At 35.7% G+C, this 21,720-nt stretch overlaps 3 protein-coding genes and 1 long non-coding RNA gene across 7 annotated transcripts; 1 reads left to right on the top strand and 3 right to left on the bottom strand.

Annotated features, from left to right (window-relative positions):
- Positions 1 to 1,313: 1,313 nt before the first annotated feature.
- On the top strand, positions 1,314 to 20,443 carry rassf4a (Ras association domain family member 4a). Of its 4 annotated transcripts, none has more exons than XM_057342684.1 (12): positions 1,314 to 1,420; positions 1,542 to 1,599; positions 7,077 to 7,163; positions 7,365 to 7,440; positions 15,144 to 15,289; positions 17,341 to 17,426; positions 17,830 to 17,996; positions 18,645 to 18,746; positions 18,821 to 18,872; positions 18,943 to 19,064; positions 19,299 to 19,396; positions 19,489 to 20,442. In XM_057342684.1, the coding sequence occupies exons 3-12, from the start codon at positions 7,108 to 7,110 to the stop codon at positions 19,553 to 19,555; spliced, it is 972 nt and encodes a 323-aa protein (XP_057198667.1). In that variant the 5' UTR covers positions 1,314 to 1,420; positions 1,542 to 1,599; positions 7,077 to 7,107; the 3' UTR covers positions 19,556 to 20,442. The 4 variants fall into 4 exon arrangements, with proteins under 4 accessions (XP_057198667.1, XP_057198670.1, XP_057198669.1 ...); XM_057342685.1 differs by having other exon boundaries at positions 1,334 to 1,440; XM_057342687.1 differs by lacking the exon at positions 1,542 to 1,599 and having other exon boundaries at positions 19,489 to 20,443.
- On the bottom strand, positions 2,329 to 4,423 carry cxcl18a.1 (chemokine (C-X-C motif) ligand 18a, duplicate 1). The gene is made up of 4 exons (XM_057342689.1): positions 4,266 to 4,423; positions 4,011 to 4,143; positions 3,394 to 3,471; positions 2,329 to 2,569 (listed from the first exon to the last, which is right to left on the bottom strand). The coding sequence occupies exons 1-4, from the start codon at positions 4,324 to 4,326 to the stop codon at positions 2,467 to 2,469; spliced, it is 375 nt and encodes a 124-aa protein (XP_057198672.1). The 5' UTR covers positions 4,327 to 4,423; the 3' UTR covers positions 2,329 to 2,466.
- Positions 4,863 to 6,256, bottom strand: LOC130559543 (uncharacterized). The gene is made up of 4 exons (XM_057342690.1): positions 6,142 to 6,256; positions 5,823 to 5,943; positions 5,596 to 5,679; positions 4,863 to 5,492 (listed from the first exon to the last, which is right to left on the bottom strand). Exons 1-4 carry the CDS (start codon positions 6,188 to 6,190, stop codon positions 5,402 to 5,404), a joined length of 345 nt encoding a protein of 114 aa, XP_057198673.1. The 5' UTR covers positions 6,191 to 6,256; the 3' UTR covers positions 4,863 to 5,401.
- LOC130559544 (uncharacterized) lies at positions 10,504 to 11,544 on the bottom strand. The gene is made up of 2 exons (XR_008963590.1): positions 11,204 to 11,544; positions 10,504 to 11,093 (listed from the first exon to the last, which is right to left on the bottom strand). It is a non-coding gene; the product is annotated as an uncharacterized LOC130559544 (long non-coding RNA).
- Positions 20,444 to 21,720: the final 1,277 nt, after the last annotated feature.

Below are 21,720 nucleotides of genomic sequence, written 5' to 3'. Positions count from 1 at the left end.
ATTCCTTTGAAATGACAGGAACCGAGGAGAGACTCTCTAGTCTAGAGAGTCTTCAGAAAACCTTTACAGATAATTCGACGAATAAAAAAATAAACCTGAAGTATATAAATGTGCAAATTCTTTTTTGTAAAAGAACAAGGAATTAAGAAGTACCATTTTAACTTTGATCTACAAGTTAAACTTAATGAGAGTTGTTTGTGTGGTTATTCAGCCTGGATCAGTCTAGATCTCCCTCATCCAGACTTCATGCATCAATGCAATTTAGAAGCTTTCTTTCATCGTACTGACCCAAACAGGAGAGCTTTCAACTAAAAGACAACCAAAAATGCCCCCAGGCGTTATTTCTGTGTGGATGACTGCAACATCCTCCTGAATATTAGAATAATATATTATATATTGCATAGGCCTGCATGTGTTTCAAAAATATTGAAATGCACATTAAATACATTTGACACTGATAACCTTGTCAGCAGCTGTTTAAAAATTGTGTTAATCAAGCAGACTTGCCAGTGCTTCACAGGCATTATTTGAAGCAACTAGAGCGAAAAGTCAATGTGCAGCAATAGGTCATAAAATTATGCTTTCTGCCATTATAAAGTCTTACACACAAGTACAAGCATACAAAAATATCAGCGTATTAACAGATAAGTTTTGCAGTAAACATTGTATATCTAATCAATTTTATTATAGAAGATTATAAGCATTTAGCAAGTTCTGCTCTGTAATATTTACTTTGTTTCAATTTTTCCTTATTTTGAAGTCCTGTTGACATAATCATATCTCTTTAAATAAAACTGGCTTCCCATTGGAGAAGTGTCTCGGCAGCTGAAAGCTTCCTCAAATATTTTATCAGGCCTGTCAGTGTCATATTTTCCTGGATGGTATTCTCAGACTAAAAACAGGAAGCTCCTTTTCCCTCAGCAGTCAAACACAAACACGCGGCTCAAACTAACAAGCTATGTAGAGCATTGCATGTTGTAAGCATGAACTTTACACATTGTATTTTAAACGAAATAAAACAAACGATGAAACCATTTTAAATGCTATAACCCTAGTGAAGTTAAAATAAGACAGGTATGCTTATGAATTAAGTCATGGTTATCATCAGCCTCAAAGTAATTATCACGCAGACATGATAATCATCCTGGTGTAAACCGGCTCCCAGCGTTTCCACGGGCAACCACAGAAGACTCCCGCCCACCGGCTTCTCCCATTGGCTCATCTGATTGTCTGAGGAGATGATTGGTTTGCACAACCGCCAGTTTTGAGAAGCTGCAGAAATATTTTGACCGTATCTCTCTCTTCTATTCCCAGAGGAAGCCGCCGTTGAAGTGGGAGAGACTAAGTGGAGTGGGAGATAAGACGCCTTACAAAACAACTGGGCGAGTGCTTTTTCAAAGGAACCGCATTTCATGAGATGGTAAGGAAATTCATATGCAGGTAAATAGACGAGATGTTTCACTGTATAAATAAGTGTTCGGGAATCGTCTCGTTGTAGTTTTATTTGCGGTGTAACATTAGTCTCTGTATGATTACTGCAGGTGAGCTCTTGGCTAATGTCTCAGGTACTTTTTTAAAGGCGTTTGAACCTGCTCCCAGGTATGTGATATCTCAGTAACGTTAAACTGTGACTAGACTTGAGTAAACCTGTTAAAACATGCTGTTGATTATTTAGTTTCTGTCTAGATCTGCCCGTGTGAAAGCTATTTCTGTGAAATGCGCATGTTTTCCATAATGGAAAATCAGCTATAAACCATTACCAAACTTTAGGTTTTACCGTTGGTTTCCAAACCTCTGCAAAATATTTGTACTGTATATAGACTAACTAAGCAGTGGTTTGGGAGTTATACAGTTGTGTCATTTACCATGAATGGTACTCTGCTCTCATATATTATGCAGAAAATAGATGGAGTGGGGATGCAGGGAGGTCAGAGATGTCATTTGTTAAATCAGGCGAAGAGCATCTCTAAACATGACCATTCGTTTATGTTTTTAAACTCTCTCTATGTTTGATGCATGCGATTGTACCTGTTTTTCTTAAAAGGCTTTTCCTGTGACAGATAGAATCAATAATTCACGAGAATGGTCATAGAGGTGAGGTCAGTTCATAGAATATTTAAATATTTTTTCCTCCTCTGAATAGAAGGATCTTTGGCTTTTAGCTGATTGCTTTATTTCATTATGTGTGATGCTGGTTTGTCCTGTCACAAAAGATAGATAACCCAAAGGACATAAAGGGAGAGCAAGCAATTGAATCAGATCCGTTTTTTAGTTAATGTATTTCCAGAATGCATATAATGATGTGTAGAGAACAGCCATGCAAACATCTAGGGTTTATAGTGTTTTATTAGAAAAAGCTGTACAAAAACAAAAAGAAATTATGTCAAACCAGTGGCGTTCACATGTTTGCACATATTGGTGTGTTTGAACGATGAACAAAGTAAATGTTAATGGACGGGTTCATATTTATACGCTGGAGGGCAAGTACTGATGAGTTTGTGCTTCTTTTGGCTTCTTTTTCCTGCTGCTCTTCAGACAGACCTTTTTCCTCTCCGTGTTGAATTTAATCCTGAACAATTAAAAAGTGAAGGGTTTTAATTAGGCAACTGGAGAGAAAGCTAAGCAAGGAAAAAGCCATGTCAATAAGGTCCTGCAGTTTCACAATGCAAAATCAGCACACATCATTAATGACAACAACATAAATACTTAAGATTCACAGGGGAGCAGATTCATCCTGGCTAAGCATCTCTGAAAGCAAGTGGAACTGTGGTATGTAGAATCAGTCTAAAGCTGTTAATGTAACATGTAGCAATCATTTTATTTTAAGCTTTTTAATTAATTGTATTACTCAAAAACATTTTTAAATTTGAATCCATATAATTTGGAGTCTAAATTTTATTGAAATATTTGTGCATTATAGCTTTAGGAGATTATTGGTAGCAGAATGTGTTTGTGCAAAATGTACAATTTAAGACATGGGTCTTCTTTAGTTCAGAAGTGTGAATCTGCATTGCTACACCCAGCAGAGAGTACAATTGAAATCTGAATTGGAATGACATGTAGCAGAATTGACTTAGTTAAAGTTAAGTAAATTCAACAGATTTTTTCATTCAAATTAAAAGTTTGTTCACTGATGTCTATAAAAAAGAGAATTTATTATATGCAATTAAATACAAATAATTTAAATACAAATGAGTCGATTATGCAAACAGAAATAGAATATCTGTCTGTAAAGCCCATAAAACTTTTTAAAATCTTGTGAGGACAATATTTGTTTTGACAAGCTTTCATTTTGTAGTTAATTTTACAGTAGTTTTCAATTTTGAAAAAGAATAATTGCTATGGCACTGCGAGCCATTAGGCGGCAGTGTTTTCACTTCATCATTCACATACCTCTTCCAGCACCTTTGTAATTGTTTTCCTGGCTTGGAGTCTGGCTTTAGACAAGATTTTATATCTGACAGCTGGAGTCTGCAGGAGACATTAAAATGTTTTCAGATGAAGACAATCATTATTAGTTATATAACTCATACAGTTATTTTCTCACATTTTCACATTTAATGTGAATCAGAAACACAAAGCATATTCTCCACATTTAGCATGTGAAAGCATGTGAGCACTAGCATGAATATGCAGGGTTCTTGAGAAAGAGTTGAAATTCAGTGGTATGTTGTGGCACATCATGCCCACTCATGCCCAGACAAACATTAGTTCAATCTAAATGATTATGCTGCAAGTCATCTTTCCAACATACAGTAAAATTGATAATACCTACTATGATTATGATGTGTCCCAACAAGAGATATTGTGCAATGTTTTATGCATTTTTATGCACAGAAGAACATTGCACATTAATTATTACACTGTTTGCATAACATTGTAAAGTATCCTGACTAATTTAATAAAATTACTATATATTCTGCCATTAAAAAAGTAAAAAATTCTACAGCATAAAGTCAGCAAACGTTTGAATCAGCTTTCACTTCTAATTGTTGTGATGTTTTACTCACATGATTTGAATCTTGTTGCAAAGAGGATCTTTTGGTATTATTGTGAAGTCGGTGACTTTTTTCCATCGCACAGCTTCTGTCTCCTCAATGCACTGACATTTCTCTCGGATGGATGTAGCAGTAGTCCTGTTATCTAAAGACAAACCCAGAAAGATAAAACCATTTTCCCACATGTCCTCCATAACTGACATCAGATTGAAATGTATAAACGCACTGATAAATGCCACTGATGTCTTTTAAAGCATGCAGCTGTACCTGTAACAATGTTTAAAAACACCACGAACAGCAGCAGACTGACGCTCGCTTGCAGGGCCATTTTATAAGTGTCGCAAAGAAGACTTTCTGTCTTGAGTGTGTTTGCACTGGAGTTTGCTTGGACTTGATCCCATTCTCTACTTCACTTTCCCTCCTTTCTCCATTTCCTGCTTTGCCATATTAAGCAGGATCACAGTCACATGATTTCCAGTAAAGTGTTGAGACAGAAGTGATTTCTCAATACCTGTTTATTCACCTTGTTGGTACTGTATGTCCGGTTGGGAAACTATTGTTCTATCAGTACCCTCCCCAACCCTAGACTGGGGGAGGAATATAACATTTAGGTTCAGAAATATTGGGTATATAGTTCTCAAACTTTTTTTTTACCAACGTATTTCCTTTACTTATCAGCTTTTTGAAGCTGTTTTAATTTTAAGCTTACTTGTTAAAAACACTGTAGTCCACTATAATTCTTTTTCCAGGCATAAAAATAAAAATTATTTCTGTGCTTTCCAGTCCATGGGAACTCTGACACTTACACAATTGATATTGACGCACAATTGATGTTATCTAGAGAGGATGTAGATACAGTAGGATCTTATCAGTCTCAAATTTTGATATGCAGTTGAAAAGGGAATTTATTAGGGATTATTTTTGTAAACATCAGAAAACAAAGTACAGAAACACTTGAAAGATTTTATTTTGTTGGTTATTTTATATTACATTATGTTTACATTATGTACATGTGCAAATAATTATTATAAACACGCATGTTAATAGCAAATACAGTAGAAACAATTTTCTTCATTTTATAACTGAAGAGATGAATTTTAAATACACACAAATACGTGTTTATAAAACTGGCCCAGTGTGTTAGCTCTGCTGACATATTAGGGCTCAAATAATCACTTTACAAAGTCTTCGCTCATTGCCGTCCCTGTTACAACATGTCTTCATTAGTTACTGTTTCTTTGCCCTCCATACGCTTGTGCACTTCTCTGAATAGAGCCTTTCTTTTTCTAAGGAATTGTTCTGTGCATGTGAAAGTACAGAAATCCCATAACATATTGCACTGGCTTTGAAGATTATTATCTTCTGGGGATCTTCTCATAAACTCCATGTGCTTACTATTTCATTTAAGAGATGCCTTTCTTGGACTTGGCTTGCCTTCTCTTATTTTGTCTCCGTTTTTGTCGGCGTAAACATCTTGTGCTGTTTTTGCCATTCCTTTAGCATGCAGAAAAACAAAACAATAATAAAAACACAATATTAGTTGAAGATATTAAGGATGTTTGGATATGATATGCTGTGCTTGTAAGTTGTCTCTTACTTTTGCCAACACGTCATCAGTCTCTTGCCCTGTTTTCCATCTGGACTGAGGCACACAAGACTTTTGTTCTTCTGTAGTGTGACTCTGATAAAAAAAAAATTCAAATATTTATATAAATATTTTAAATAAATGACAGGTGCACCTACATGTTTGTGCATGCAATCCATTCATGTTATTCACCCATTCATGTTCAGATGTAGGAACAGAAATACATGTGAATGACTTACATGATCTCATCTTTGAAGCAGTTAGGTCCTTTTGGGCTCACGGTGAAATCAGAAAATGGGACTTGAACTCTTTTTAGTACCTTTGGACACTGGCAGGTCTTTGGAACATACTGACTCTTTACTGCATTTAGAAAGCAAAGTAAGATTAGTACACAGTTGTAATACACTAGTCACTTGCCAATGAAACTTATTTAAACAAGACAATAAACTTTCATAAACATGCAGGCTTGTCTAGTTTTGCACCACATAATAAGACTAATTCAAGAACAAATGTTGCATGGTATACACAACTTACTGTCTTATAGTTTGAGACACTCACCTGTTAGAAAGATGCTGAACGTCAGCAAAGCAAAGGCTGTCAGCTTCATGTTGAAACTTCGATTGAGTTTGTGAAGAATGGCCCGGCAGTTTTTATTCTCATTTGGGAGGGACTTCCCTCCTCCCCTGGAAATTCCTGTCTTTTGTCACAACTCCCACAGGTTCAGCTCTTTACACAGAGAGTGGGGTTTTCTGTGTCGGTCTTACGTAGATATTTCAACATTAAAATCAGTAGCCTGAAAGACTGAAATACTTGCTGTGCAATTTTGTTATGCAGATTTAATGTCTTAAAGTGATTTCCCTTTTCTTTTCTGTTTGGAAAGGATTGAAGTAACACTTTACAATGAGGTTGTTTTTGTTAACATTAGTTAATGCATTGGCTAACATGAACTAACAATAAACACTTTTAAAATATCAGGTAATCTTAGTTCATGTTAATTCCAGCATTCAGTATAATATTTTTAAAAATGAAAAGTTGAATCTGTTAACATTAGTTAATACAGAGTCAACTAACATGAATAATTGTATTGGCATTAAAGGGACAGTTCACCCAAAAATGAAAATTCTGTCATCATCTACTCACCCTCAGATTGTTACAAATCAAACTGGAAAAGATTGAGGGAAAAACATTTTCGGTTTCTGACTTTTTGGTTTCAAATCAGTATTTCGTTTATTTTACCAAATAACAGACATGAAAAATAAATATATAATGTGCCTTTCAACAGGAATGTGTCTAGACAAGAAAACTTACACATTCAGTAACTCTAGAACAGGTCCATGTGATTTCTCTTTATTCACGTGACTACCTTGATTCTCCCACACAAGATTGAATGTAATATTAACAGGTTGATGAGTTATTTGTAGGCACAATGCACGCTATTGTGTGTCTGCATCTTGATACTTATCACATTTTCTCTCTGTCCTTTTTCTCTTTAGCTAAAACTCTTTGTGTAGAGAGAACCCCACCATGGATCCTGGCAAGACCAGCTATGTGAGATTAAACGAGAAGAAAGTTATCGCAAAGTAAGTGTTTCACTTCCGATAAATGCTTACTCATTTGGCAGAAATCACAGTTTTATCCACAGTACAGTGCATTCAAGAAACACATTTCAGTTCACATTTCACGACCTTGAAATGCACTACAGACCACTGACACACCCTGAGCACACTGAACATTAGAGACACAACTCAAAGCCTTCTTTGTATTCCCTCTGTCCTTTTCAGGTCCGATATTTTGTCCCTTTTAAAAACCTACAACTGTTATCATGAGGGGAAAAGTTTCCAGCTTCGCCTTCGAGAGGTACGAATATCCACAGAAAGTGAAACTATGATGTGAATCAAGCTTTTTTGCTGCTTATCAGTTAATGATTCATTCAGATATTAGGATATGATTTTGCAACATTTTACCTTTGTATTTTCCTGATCTAAACCATCAGAAAAGGAACAGGGTGCAATATATGGCTTGTAATTTTGTCCTAATACTGTATATAATATAATGTGACAACCTGAGTGTTAACCTGTTTATCCAAGCTGTTAAAAACAGTGATAATAGAATTTTAGTTTAGAGGACAAAACTTGTAAAAAAGAATTTTAAAATCAAGATAAACCACTGCTAGAAAAAAACAAACATTGTTAAATGTACTGAGATACAAGCCTTATACATATTGTTATATACATATGTTATGCATAAAAGAGCTTGTGAAGGATTAATCTCAGCTGAAACGGCACTGTTTTCATACTAAGGCTGCTTGCGAGGTCATGGGAAAATGTGATTGTTTGTTAACTATCTACAAATGATTTACTGGTGCTTTCCGTAAACCTGACTTCACTCGTTATTTTTGATTTCATCTTTATCTTGATGTGTTTCAAAACAAATACACAATTTCTAGTCATTTGACTGTACCCCTTATAACAATGTGTCAGAATGTGTCCTGTTTGTTGACAGAACAAACTTGTACTCCTATTTTAAACGTTTGGCCATAATTTAACGTCAGTCAATATAATATTGAAAGTAAAGTGATTTTCCACTGTTCAGAGAGATGTATCTTAAATAACGGTTTATAGTCCATTAATCTAAGTTGCAATGCTGAAAAGACACTTTACATAAGTAATATAACACTGTTTGTAACTTGGCATATCATGATTGGAAAGGATGTACTTGATCCATAAATAACTCAAAATGAAACGTACAGTATGTAGACTGGAAGACATGACCGTTGAGTGGTTAAGAGCAAACAGTTGTGTGAGTTGAGTGTGTGAATGAACATGTTCTTGCATGCCTTTGGATGTCTCATGTGACTGTGAAACATCAATAGACGCTCTATTTAACCAGGGTTTCACAAACCCGAGTTGGGCCACAAAGATGCTACAGATTTACATATAAAAATATTCAGGTCTTTAAAATGTATTAATCAAAATTGAAAGAAAGTATATTTTATATTTGTATGTATTATATTTTATTTTTAATAATTTCTTATAGTTCCTTATAGCATTTTTACACATAATATTTTATGTTATTACAGAAATAGAACTCCAGAAATGATTCAGAATTTACTCATTGCATTCTTTCATAATTGACTCATTTTAAAGGGGTCATATGGCGCGAATACATATTTTTCTGTGTCTTCTGTGTGTTATAAGTTGCCCGTGCATGTATTAGAACCGTAAAATTGAAAAAATTTAAGTGTGGGAACAAAAGATGCATTCTATCTAAAAGCGAATGCTCACCCAAACCTGCCTGAAACGCCTCGTGTAACCACACCCCCACAAATCTACGTCAGTTCGTGGTATGATTTGACTAAGACCGCCCAAATGTATACACAAGTAAGGTGGGCGTGCCTGTCAGTACAATTGCTTTGGAACCTGATGTTCCAAATATGGTAAGAAGCGTTACATTTCCATCACACGCTTGCAGTATTCGACCAATCACTACGCACTGGTTAACTGGCCAATCATAGCACACCTCGCTTTTCAGAGCGATGAGCTTTGTTAAAAAGCCGCATGTTTCAGAAAGGCGGGGCAAAGAGGAGATACAAACAAGCACGGTATGTGGAAAGGTAAAGGTAAACCTGTGGTACACATGCAGTAACCTCTTTAGAACTAAAATGGTTAAACTGAATATTAGCTCCTTGAGGGCAATTTTAAAAATGTCAGCGGCAGAGAGAAAGAGAAACTTATAAGCTAATAATAGAAACATTGCATAAGATAAAAGTTACATTGTGCCATGGCAAAGACCCAGTCTACACGTAATATTAACTATCTGTGATGCAATTGCAAGTGATCAAAAAGTGATTAAATGCAGATCCTTTTCTCAAAGGATTTTGTTATCAGACTTGCTAAACTACATTTAAAAACCACATCAAATCCAAGTGGGTCATACTTAACTAGAAGATTGTTATCTGGTTAGTTTAATTTTAATAGCAATTATCTTCAAGGTAGGGTGAACAGCTGTCAGATTGGGCATTCAGATATTGTATGACATTGGTTGTTCTTGTTGCTTTCAATTTTCAATGTTTCAATGTGTGAATATCTGTATGAAAGGACATAAACAGTCTACCTAAATCTTCATGGAAACAGCTCCGCCTAGTGGTTCTATTGGAATTATTCGCATTGCTACTGTTTAGAATCATTTTACTCTCTTAACTGGCGAAAATGAAATCCACTTTAGGGCTGTTAAAGACAATCACAGGAATGTTTGCTACTTAATTACCAATTTTTTACTTCAAATGTAAAATCCTGAAAGACAACTTTTATTCTAGACTAACATTCTCTGTATTTGGAAAGGCATGTCAGAATTTCTCTCTCTCATTTATTTGTCGCCCTCTGCTGGCTGATGTCAGATAGTGTGTTTAAATTCTGTTCACCCAACAGAGGTCGCTATTGTTTGATCACTGGAAGTGAATTTATCTCTAAGAAGCATCACCCCTCTTTGCTGGGGATCTGAAACTGCAGTATACAGTAACATTGAAGTTTAGAGGCACTTGGTCATTCTTTAATAATATTTTTTCACACAGTTTAGAATAATAGTAAACTTATTTAATGAAATAAATTAAATGTAACTAAAGAAATTATGCAAAATACCAAACTTAAGTTTTGGGTATATAATCGTTTTCAAAGAAACGCTACACAATTTACTGAATTATTTTTATTTCTTTTATTTTCTTTTTAATTATTTATTCATTTTAATTTGTTAATTTTCTCTGACTAAATTCCGTCATTTCAGTCATGAATGTATTAGCATTGTGCTTGCTTAGAAAATGGTGTGTAACAGTTTAACATACAAAAGAGTCCATTTAAAACATTATAAACACATTATAAATTATAAAACATAAATATTAGTATAAACAGGACATTAGTAAAAAACTAACAGTAAAAATACATTCTGGACTTTATTTACAAAACAATAATAACAGAGAAATACATGACCCAGTGTAAACATTCACACATTGGTAAGAAAATCCTGTTCAAGCTATAAATGAAAGAGGTTGAGTTCATGAGATCCTTCATATCGCTCACACAGAGCTTTAGTGATTTCTGATGTTGCCTCCTCAGAATAACAACAAAGCAGCAGGTGTGTTTTCAGTCCTGTGCAGATCCTCACCATGTGACTGTAACTGCGTCTGTGCAAACAACCAGTCCAGTGGATCTTTAGCACCATAATCCTTCTGGTTGCTGAATTTTAGGGTGATCTCATCCAGGCCGAGAGAACCGCAACGGGGCTGTAGGGCCCGTGAGGCGCTGCGTGGCGTGGAAGCGGAGCCGCTGTGCTTGCCCATGGGCTTACAAAAGAGACGAGGTCTCTGAGTCCTGGGTATCCTCACTGGTCTGCAGCCAGGCTGGGCGAGCTCTTTGATGGAGTTGAGATATTCATCCAGGGACTGAGAGATGTCCTCATGTGTTTCTGTTATTGTGGGTAGAGGAGCGACAGAAGGCAGTAGTCTTCTGGGTTTCATCCTGGATGATAAAGAGAGTTTGGCGGTTAGTTATTCTACAGAAATACTTGTACTTATAATTTCTCATTATATTTAATTTCTCATTTATATAATTATTATGAACAAATTTACCTGTTAAAGCTCGTAGGATGATACTGGTGCAGTGTAATTCAGTAGTGGCTCTTCTGTTGAGGTTCTTTCTCTTTTGTTATAGAGTGTTTGGTTTGATCTGGCCACATGCAGCTCACCGCCTTTTATATAGCCACGGCTGAAGGGGATTGTAAGCCAAGGCTAATGGCACTAAATTTAGCTGGGATCTGACCTTGCACGCCCGGCAGGAAGTGTGTGTGTGCTGAGCAGAGTGTAGGGAGGAAGCTGACCAATGAGACCTCACCGCAGCTGCCCTGAATGTGTACATTGAAGTAACAATGAGGTCCTGGGAGAGCCCGTCTCTCCACCTAGATGACACTTGAATGCATTCACACAGCTGCCAAAACCATTTCAGTTTTTATTTCGGTCACAGGTTTTTGTTGAAGAGCATGTCCTCAGAGATCCATTTGGGAAAAGTCTGGTGGACTGCCACTTTGACCTCATGTCTTGCTTTGTGACTGTGGTAAATGATTATTTCTTCAGAGTTGAAGATTCAGGACTGGGTAGGAATTCTGCAATCTCATCATTTTTTAGATGGGGTTGAACTAAATTGAAATGCTTTAGAAAGTGTTCGCAGAGCAAATTGCAAGAAAAAGAAATGAAATTACTAAAAGCAAATGTCTGAAGATACAGTTTTTTATAAATAAAAGTTCACTACATACCATATACTGTATATAAAGGTGCTTAAAAGGTTCTTCACAGCGTTGACCATTTTTGGTTCCACAAAAAAACCCTCTAGGGTTCTTTAAAAGATTATAAAAAGGTGAGATTGTTCTTTTTATAAAAAAAAAAACTTTTGTGAAAAGGAAAGCTTCATTTGGATGTTAAAGGTTCCTCATGGAACCATTTAAACAAAAAAGGTTCTTCTATGGCATTGTGAATAACCTTTATTTTTAAGAGTGTATTTTGCTGATATATAGCAGCTGATGCATCAGAAATGTTCATGACACAATTAGGATTCAATCATTTAAAAAAAATTTGTAAACCAGCAGTTTTGTATGTAGCTGAACCCATAACAAAATCACATATGAGATCTCTTTAATATTTTAATTATTTCATCAAGACACCAGAATAGAGAGAAAATGGAAATTTGTCTCCTCCATTTCATTTCATTTCATTTCAATTCAATTTTATTTACATAGCGCTTTTCACAATGTGCATTGTTCCAAAGCAGCTTTACAGGAGAAAATAAGAAAAACAGAAAAACACAGAAAAGGTCAAACACAGCACAGTGCATGGTGTTTATATAACAAGCAAGATCATTCTAGTAAATAATATCTAATAAAAGCAGTCTCCCGGTGTGCAAGCCAACACTGCCCTGTGGCGAGGAACCCAAACTCCAATGATAACTAAATGGAGAAAAAAAACCTCGGGTGAAACCAGTCTCAGCCGGGAGAGCCAGGTCTCCTCTGACGTGTCACAGCTGCACTCAGTGACTTTCTTTAAAAGTTACTGAGTAAATGTTTATGAAGAATAGGGAGAGCTTATTAGTTGTGATTTAGGAAATTTCATTTGTTGAAAATGTTTAGGTCGAATTTTGTCTTGTTTTGTGATCGATATCAGACAACAGAGGAATTTTATAAGCAGGGAAAATAGTAAAGGCATAATGTAACTGAGTGCAGCGATAACTTCAAACTGCTGTCATGTGATGTAAGTTTAGCATTAAATACTAAGTATTGTAAATTTAGCATTAATGTGACAAGTAGTCTGTCTTTCAGATATATCTCCTGAGAAAAAGACCCAGAAATGTCTCATAAAAGATCTTAAAGATTGGAAAAAGATCTAGAAGATTAGAAAGCTAAGAAGTCTGAATTTAAAACTCAATATTATTGAAGGTTTTAGTACTGAATGAACTTTAATTTGTATTTTTCCAGATCTACAGAATCTACACGAACTTTACAGCTCCATGCCCTAAATGTATTTTAACAACAGTCTCATTTCTTATTTCGTATTTCCCCTAAGCATGTGCTTGTGACAGTGTTTACAACCAGAGCAGAAAATGTCTGCTACAAGCAGGTGTTTTTAAGCAGTTGTCCTGATCTCAGACGGTTTTATTTTTGGCTCTGTGAAATGCTGTGGTCAGTTTATATTGTTCTTTGCATGAGAACGGAAAAGACTTATCTACTTTGTTGACTTATTTCCTGATAGGATTAAGACTGTGCTTACGTGCACGTGGCAGTAGATCTGTTTATCTATCTCTCTATCAATCCATCTGGGCATAAAACCTCATCAAAATAAAGAAATAGTAAAGGTCTGTCTATAGATACATCGCTCTATATTTAACTGTTTTATGTTTTACTTTGAACTATTTTACTTAAAATGCATTTAAAGTTTTGTATGCCTGTTACGTTGGTGTGTTTGGGGCTCTGCTTTGCAAAGAATTTAAGGAGGCTTGGGGAAACCCTGTGCAAAGTTACAAAGCCATAGCACAGGAGAATAACTATACAAAATATTACCACAAGAGAAACGGAACAATATTAATAACAAATACACTTGCATGTCAATGATTCGATATCACGATACATCACAATGGGTTGCATTGTCAATTTTCAACATTACTGCACTCGTGCTGAAACTACAGTTTGAAATGTATATGCTATTTGTCAAAGGTAATGTTTCAAATAAGATTGTCAGGATTTGAAGGACAGAACCCAAGCGCAGACAGGAAAGGGTTAATGCAAATACTTTATTTGAATATAAACGCAAAAAAACCCACAATGGGGCAAAACAGGAAATAATATTGACTAAACAAACAAAACACTTCCCACAAGGGGGAATAAACTGAGGGATCAAAAAATAACAAAACGTACACTTCTTCAGAAACCAACAAGGCTTTAGACTGGGCTAACAACTCGACATGAACAATAAGCAACGAACCGGCAAGGGACAGAGAACACGAGGGCATTAAGTAGGGGAAACTAACGAAGGGATGATTACATGGGGAGGTGTCGGGCAGGTGACAGGAATCAAACACTAAGGGCGAGATTACGGAAAACAAGGGGGCAGGGCTAAGAGACGTGAAAGGAGGACACGAGGCGCAAAGTCACAACAAAGGCCACGTGTCTCCACACATAACACAACAAGCACAAAAGACATGGTACTGTCACGACTCTGTCCACAGAACTAGAAAACGTGGGACAGAATCATGACAAAGATAAGACATAATAAGAATACTTTATTCACATAAACGGTAACCATTGGACACGTATGATGTTTAATTGCATGTTTTAATAATCGATTATTTGTTTTTATGCATCAATGCAGAATTGTTGACATCTGAATCGCAATGCATCGAAAAACAATTATATTCAAGAGCCCTAATGTTTTATTTCCTGTGAGATTTTTGTTTTTCTGTGCATATTTTATATATTAGATTAGAATAAAACCCATATTACCTGATACATTGGTATGCCTTCTTCCCACATAATTTTGTTAAATATATACCTTAAATGTTTGTCTGTTTTGTACCATACACCTCATATTTTGCTGGTTTAATCTAACCTGAGAGGGCATTTAAAGCAAATATTCTACAAATATGCCCTATATAATAAAGGGAAATATACAAAATTGATAGTAAGTCCATTACAATGTCATCTTTAGTAGACTACAGTATGGCTAATATTATAATATTTGGTCAAGACTAGAGTGCATTTGTACTGTACATAAACAGTAATTTTTTTCAAAGAAAAGACACATCATTGTTCAAAATCGTATCCCCAATGACAACTTTCATGCATATGCTATGATTGTACTGCTTCCAAAATGACTTTCCATAACTTCACCTTCAATTGAATATCTGGGGTTTGCAACTGCTTGTTTAGCACGTACACTTGAAACAAAGCTCAGACGTGAGCAAAGCAGGATTTCCTCCATCTGACAAAAGACTTAATGATTATTGTTTTTATTTCTTGTATCGCTGCAGGAAGAGGGCGAGCTGATCGTGGAAGGTTTACTCAACATCTCCTGGGGCCTGAGGAGGCCAATCAGACTCCAAATGCAAGATGACAAAGAGCGCTTTCACTATTCCTGCACAGGAGCGTGGAGCTCGGAGAGCTCCGAGTCCAGCAGGTGGGTGGAACGGATTGGATGTTGTTACACCACACCCAATATGTGTCTTTCTTGTTCTTTAGGGATCTGTTTTACTCATTTATTCAGTGTCAGACATCTCAAGGCACAGTTTTTGTTAAGGGTGTGTAGATGCATTTTGTAGATCAAAGTTATTTTAGATTATCAAAATTGAAACTTTAAAAATGTTTCTGTTTATTGACATCAAATACAATATTGGCCTGAAAATTGTTGGAAAAACTTAAACTAAATTAATAATTAAAAAATAATATATATATTTATTTATAAAAATTAATTAATCTTATAGAGCAACATAAACAAAAAATAAACAAATAAAAAATAAAATGACAAAAGCATATAACAAAATTGCAAAAAAAATAATAAAATAATAATAATAATAAATAAATAAAACGGAATTTAAAAATTAAAAAAACAAAACTTTAATATGATACTATGCTAAAAAACATGTTCGGTGTGCAATGATATAAAAACTGGATGAACAGGTCATAGTTGTGCTATATCAAGAATATAGCACAGCTATTGACCAAATAGCATCCAGAATATGTTTTTTAATTGAAAATAAATATTAAGTGAAACCCAAAGGTTGGTCAGGACTAACTCATTTACATTTTCAGATGTCTTCGACATAAAAAGGGTCAAAGGCACTAAATCAGACACCAGACTGTCAGCTAAAGAGTTATTTATTCACTTGCACATGTAGTATATGCAGGTTTGTATTAAAGGGGTCATATGAAACGGCTAAAACAAATATTATCGTTTGTTTTAGATGTAATGCAATGTGTATACACGATTTAAGGTTCAAAAATGCTGTATTTTCCACATACCATGCATGTTTGTATCTCCTCTTTGCCCCGCCTCTCTGAAACGTGCAGATTTTTTACAAAGCTCTGTGCTTTGATTGGCCAGTTAACCAGTGCGTAGTGATTGGTCGAATACTGCAAGCGTGTGGCGGAAATGTAATGCTTCTTACTAGGGTTGCACGGTGTACCGGTGCTACGGTAGCATCGTGATGCTAAAGCTTCAAAATACCCGCGATGCCTCTCTATTTTTGAAACGGTAGTATCGTAGTACTGTAGTTAATGTTGCATATGCGCATTAATATTCATTTGAACACTTACATCTGCCTTTTTGCGGTGTTTATCTCCAAAATGAATGTGTGTTTTGAATGACTCGGACGAGATAATGGTTCAACTTAGCGTTTTGAACGAGTTGGTTAAATGATTCACTAACTCAGTAGAAAACTACTTGGTATCGAGATACTTCAGCTGATATAGTATCGTAACACATGTTTATGATACCGTGACAACCCTACTTCTTACCATATTTGGAACATCAGGTTCCAAAGCAATTGTACTGACAGGTACGCCCATCTTACTTGCGTATACATTTGGGCGGTCTTAGTCAACTCATACCACGAACTGACGTGGATTTGTGGGGGTGTGGTTACACGAGGCGTTTCAGGCAGGTCTGGGTGAGCATTCGCTTTTAGATAGAATGCATCTTCTGTTCCGACACTTTCATTTGTGCAATTTCACGTGTCTAATACATGCATGGGCAACTTATAACACACCAAAGACACAGAAAAACACGTGTTCGCGCCATATGACCCCTTTAAAGCTGATATTTCTATTAAAAGATAATGACTCATAGTCATTGTTTGAGTGTTTTCTGTTGAGGAAATTTCCTGACCCATGTAAACTGGGTGAAAGCTGACGTGTGTTGTGTGCTGTTGATCTTTTACCGACCGAGAAACCGGGGCCGGGCTTCTCTGTGCATTTCACTTGCAGCACACTGTCTTCTATCATGGAAATTTTAATCAGATCTAAGTATTATGTGCTCAAGCCCCTGGTGACCTTTAGGGCTAATATATTTAATACTATGAACAAAGAGATTGAAAGGCTTTAGCACGTGAACCTAATCCGATTCTGATCACAATAACATGAGTTGTATTTCATTTATTGTAATTCCAAATTAGTCCGCAATGTTTGATATTAATTATTAGCATGTTGTTTATGTGTTTGTTTGCTTGACAGGAATGAAGATAATGAACAGAGTCATTTACACCAGTTTTCTCCAGAGCCTAATAACAACCAAATCAGTACCACGTCAATAATAGCTGGTGAGAATGATGATTCATGTTTACCACTTTATATTCATCACATAATGCCAATTAAAAAGTTTATTTGAAAATAAATCTGGTTTGTGTATTTGGTGGACTAAATGCACTTTTAATGATGCGTGTGTTTTCAATCTTTTGTCATAAATTTTACAGTGAACTAACTGTATAATTCGATTTCATTTCTTTGTGTTTTCTTCCAAATAATCCCATAAATAGTTCAACGTAAATAGCTGTTGCGTTTTGGTTTGGTTTCAACATCCTGGAAATTAACAGACAGATTTTACCCATTCAATGGGCTTCTAAGCATCACCTTTCCCCAGTTCAGTGAAAAACAAACTGATCACAAACAGGTCAGTGCTTGTCCAGTAGTAATATGGCTCACGTCTCTACTCTTCTGCTGCAGGTATGGATGGGTATGATGCTGAGGAGGACATCCCTCAACTGCTGAGGACAAGAAGTGATGCTAGTTTTGTAAACATCCAAAGAAGATCCAAAATGCACAACTCTGCAGATTCACAGAGGATTAAAAGACATCGCTTTTCCATCAACGGACATTTCTACAACCACAAGGTAATGTTACTGGTCCAGCCATGTTGGTTCTGGAAATTCCTGGCAAATTCGTAAAAACTAATTTTAACGTTAAAAAGTTGATTTGACCATATAGTTTGTGTTTATAAATCATAAAATTTAAGGTAAATATAAACTAAATATCCTAGTACATTTGAACTTCAAGTATATATTAACCTTTCACTTAGAGAAATGCACAGCAGCTTCTCAGGCAGAAGCGAGACGAGAGTTGGAACTCCTCCATGCTCTAAGCTCAGGACAATAGCACAATAGTGCTGAATGAAAGATAACACGCCTTGTGTGCCTGGCAAGGGGCCTGATTCTCTCATAAAATGCCACAGCAGCATCTGTACGGGAAGTGTCTGTTCTCTAAGTGTTTATGTTTTACATCAGTGTTGTGAGATGGATGCAGGTGTTGAGAGCCAGTGTTTTGGCCTTTCCCTCAACAGCACTATGTGTTTTATAATTTGTTGACACCTGCCCCTCTCATAAATGTCTTTAAAGGTCATATAGATGAACTGGGTTGTAAAGATCTCTTGGCAGATGTGTTCCTAGAGTTTATTCTAGGCTGTATGTTTTTTAGATCTCATTTGTCACATTTTATACTACACACTTCATGACAGATTCATCTTTTTTCCATTTTCTATTTAGACATCTGTTTTTACTCCATCGTATGGATCGATGACTAATGTCCGAGTGAACAGCACTAGAACAACGCAGCAAGTTCTGAACCTTCTCCTTAATAAGTTTCGGGTAAGTTTTGATTAATTTAATTATAGTACAATCATCTGTACTTATTCTTACTACCCTGCTCTGTACGTGTACAGGTAGAGAACAAGACTGATGATTTTGCCCTCTACCTAGTCCATGAATCGGGAGGTAAGTTTTTTTAGTTTTAAGTTTACTTCTTTTAACATGAGTTAAATTTGGATTTTTCAAATTCCCTCAGAGAGAACAAAACTAAAAGACACAGAATACCCTCTGGTGTCTCGTCTGTTGCATGGTCCTTGTGAGAAAATCGCCAGAATATTTATTATGGAAAAGGACCTTGGAGAAGAGATTACATACGATGTGAGTATTTATGTACATTCTGCAAGCTTAGAGTAGATTTTTTAAATGTGCTTTCCCTGGCATATATACATTCTGTTGTATATATATAGATAGTAAATGACATTTCCAGATGCTATCGAGTTTAATTTTAGGAGCTTTTTTTCTTATGCAGACATGTGTTAAATATGCAATTGCTAATATTTTAAAATATGGTATAAGGTATTTTAAACATGAATTCATGTTTTTGTCTTTTAGGTTGCGCAATATATAAAGTTTGAAATGCCTGTTTTGGACAGTTTCATCAAGAAATTGAGAGAAGAGGAAGACAGAGAGATTTTAAAGCTGACCAGGAAGTAAATACATTGCCAAAGAGCCACAATTGAAAGTTTAAATTGAATACAGAAGTTCATAATAATCTGAACTTTGCTGTATTTTGTCATTTCAGATACAGTGTCCTGAGGTCCATGATATTGCAGAAATTAGATGGCATCTCTCAGATGAATCGTGTGTAAGAAGATTTGCTGACTGTTTAGGTCAGAAGAATCTCCTTTCTCCTTGGCCACCAACACTGCTTAGAAGTTTTAGTTTTTTTTGTAAAGACAGTGCAATATTGAATAGAAGTTTAAGCTACTTGTGTACAAGATTTTTACTCACAATTCTCAGGCATTATTAATGACCTAGTGTTAAGCTTTTGTATTTTTTGTACATTTTTGTTAAACTTAAAACATATAGAATATATTCCTCCTGGTATTGTTTCTCCAGTAACAATGTTTTTATTTTAAGTTTTATTTAAGCTAGTATATGAGAAATGTTTACATGGTCTTATATTGTCCGGTTATTTCTATATACTGTAATATTGTCCTGTTAGTTTTATACACGCATGTATAATATAATAATATATATCAGTATGTCATTAAATTTAAAACAGATTCTCAGTTGCTTTACTCTGCGGCAGCTCATTTTCAAGTCACTTTTTAACTCTTTATTTTGATTATCTTATCATTGTTCCAGGTGTTTAGTGCTTTAGAAAAATGATGTGTGCAGTTTCCCTCATGTTCATAAATAACCGTTTCTTATTGTTCTTCAAGTGCCCCTCACACTGAGCCAGTTCCCACAAGCTATAAAAGGCAATATGTTGTTGAGACCAAGATATGAAGTCATTGCTTGGTTGAGTGCCCATGTTACACAGTTGGAGGCACCCTGAGAAACAAGGAACATTACAGGTGGTCCCCTTTTCCTGGACAACTGTGTGCTTGTGCACACTTGTAGATTCCTATGCAACATAACACATTTTTAAATAATTGTGTAAGCTAGTGTTGTAGTCGAGACCACGAAAACCGAGACCCTTGCTGCGTCCCAATTCGCATACTATCCGTCCTAAATAGTATTCGAAAATAGAATTAGTATGTCCCAAATCGTAGTATGTTGAAAAGAGTATTCCAAAGATTCCTGGATGGTCTACTACTTCCGGTAGAAATTCGAAGTGCAGAATGATGCACACTCTAACGGATAATATTACCCACAACTCACCGCGAGTAGGCGGAGTTAAGTGATTATTTAAATGCATTGATAAAATTAAAAGACTGATGCGTCACTAAAGAAATATAAGCACAGAGTTAACATTACATATGAAACAATGAATGAATAAATACTTAAATGGAAAGAAGAGCTGTATTTTGATATGTGTGACAGTTAATGGCCACAATGTTGTCTAGGCAACAACGGCCACTTCCGTTTCCTGTTAGTATGTCCCAGTGTGTTCATATTGTTTTGCTACACACTAAAATGTATATACTTTTCCATAACAGAAACAGTACATACTTTTAGTGCATATTAAGTAGGCGAATTAGGACGCAGCACAAGACTCAGAAATGCACAAAAGTTCAGATTTGTTCTAGATTTGTTTGGGACTAGCCAACATAGAACAAAAACTTGTTTCATTGTGTCTAAAACTTAAGTCACTTATTAACTCAAGGCTTATTGAATAATTATACAAAATCAATATCACATCAGATGTTATAAAATAAAAAACAATATCTCATACAAGTAACTTTTTTGCAATCACATCTAGGATATTGTGGGCCTTTGTGTGTATTCATTTTGTTTGACAGATTTCTTTAAGGCAATCTCCCATTCTTCTCTTACCAGCAGTAAGAGTAACAAAAGTAACAGAAGAATCAAAGAAGGAACATGTGGTGAATGTTTTAAAGCCAGGAGTTTTACATCCAATCACATGAATGATGTTAACACATGAATCAGACAATGCGCCAGCAATTTAGTGTAATTCCCACAGTTGTGGTCTTGACCTGTCTTGAAATAAAATCCTGAGACCACTAAGTCTGAGACCAAGACAAGACCGAGACCAAAGACAGTCGAGACCGAGACAAATCCCAAGACCATCAAAAATGGTCTTGAGACGGGTCTCGAGTACTACAACCCTAGCATTGAGATTAATATTTCAACTGTAACATCAGTTTGATTTTATTTTAATTTGGATTAATTATTTATATAATTTATAATTACTGGCATATGATTATGTCTGGCTTCGGCAATATTAGATGTGACATTTCTTATGCATGAAATATTAATTGCTCTATGTCTATAGCCTAAAAGGTGCATGACAGTGCAGGCTCTCTAGAAAGGCTCTGCTGCACTGTGGACACTTAATCATTTTATC

This window comes from Triplophysa rosa, linkage group LG9 (genome assembly GCF_024868665.1).
Source record: "Triplophysa rosa linkage group LG9, Trosa_1v2, whole genome shotgun sequence".
Classification (NCBI taxonomy): Eukaryota; Metazoa; Chordata; class Actinopteri; order Cypriniformes; family Nemacheilidae; genus Triplophysa; species Triplophysa rosa.
This window is presented reverse-complemented; position numbering and strand designations above follow the sequence as displayed.

Excerpts from the sequence above, each read along its gene's own strand:
- cxcl18a.1 (XM_057342689.1), bottom strand. The coding sequence starts at position 4,326 with ATGGCCCTGCAAGCGAGCGTCAGTCTGCTGCTGTTCGTGGTGTTTTTA. Across the intron at positions 4,144-4,265 it reads GTTTTTAAACATTGTTACAG|ATAACAGGACTACTGCTACA; the intron begins GTACAGCTGCAT and ends GTTTGTCTTTAG. Across the intron at positions 3,472-4,010 it reads TGCAACAAGATTCAAATCAT|ACTCCAGCTGTCAGATATAA; the intron begins GTGAGTAAAACA and ends TGTCTCCTGCAG.
- rassf4a (XM_057342687.1), top strand. The coding sequence starts at position 7,108 with ATGGATCCTGGCAAGACCAGCTATGTGAGATTAAACGAGAAGAAAGTT. Across the intron at positions 18,747-18,820 it reads TTCTCCTTAATAAGTTTCGG|GTAGAGAACAAGACTGATGA; the intron begins GTAAGTTTTGAT and ends GTACGTGTACAG. Across the intron at positions 18,873-18,942 it reads CCTAGTCCATGAATCGGGAG|AGAGAACAAAACTAAAAGAC; the intron begins GTAAGTTTTTTT and ends AAATTCCCTCAG.
- LOC130559543 (XM_057342690.1), bottom strand. The coding sequence starts at position 6,190 with ATGAAGCTGACAGCCTTTGCTTTGCTGACGTTCAGCATCTTTCTAACA. Across the intron at positions 5,944-6,141 it reads GTTCAGCATCTTTCTAACAG|TAAAGAGTCAGTATGTTCCA; the intron begins GTGAGTGTCTCA and ends TTCTAAATGCAG. Across the intron at positions 5,493-5,595 it reads CTGATGACGTGTTGGCAAAA|GAATGGCAAAAACAGCACAA; the intron begins GTAAGAGACAAC and ends TGCATGCTAAAG.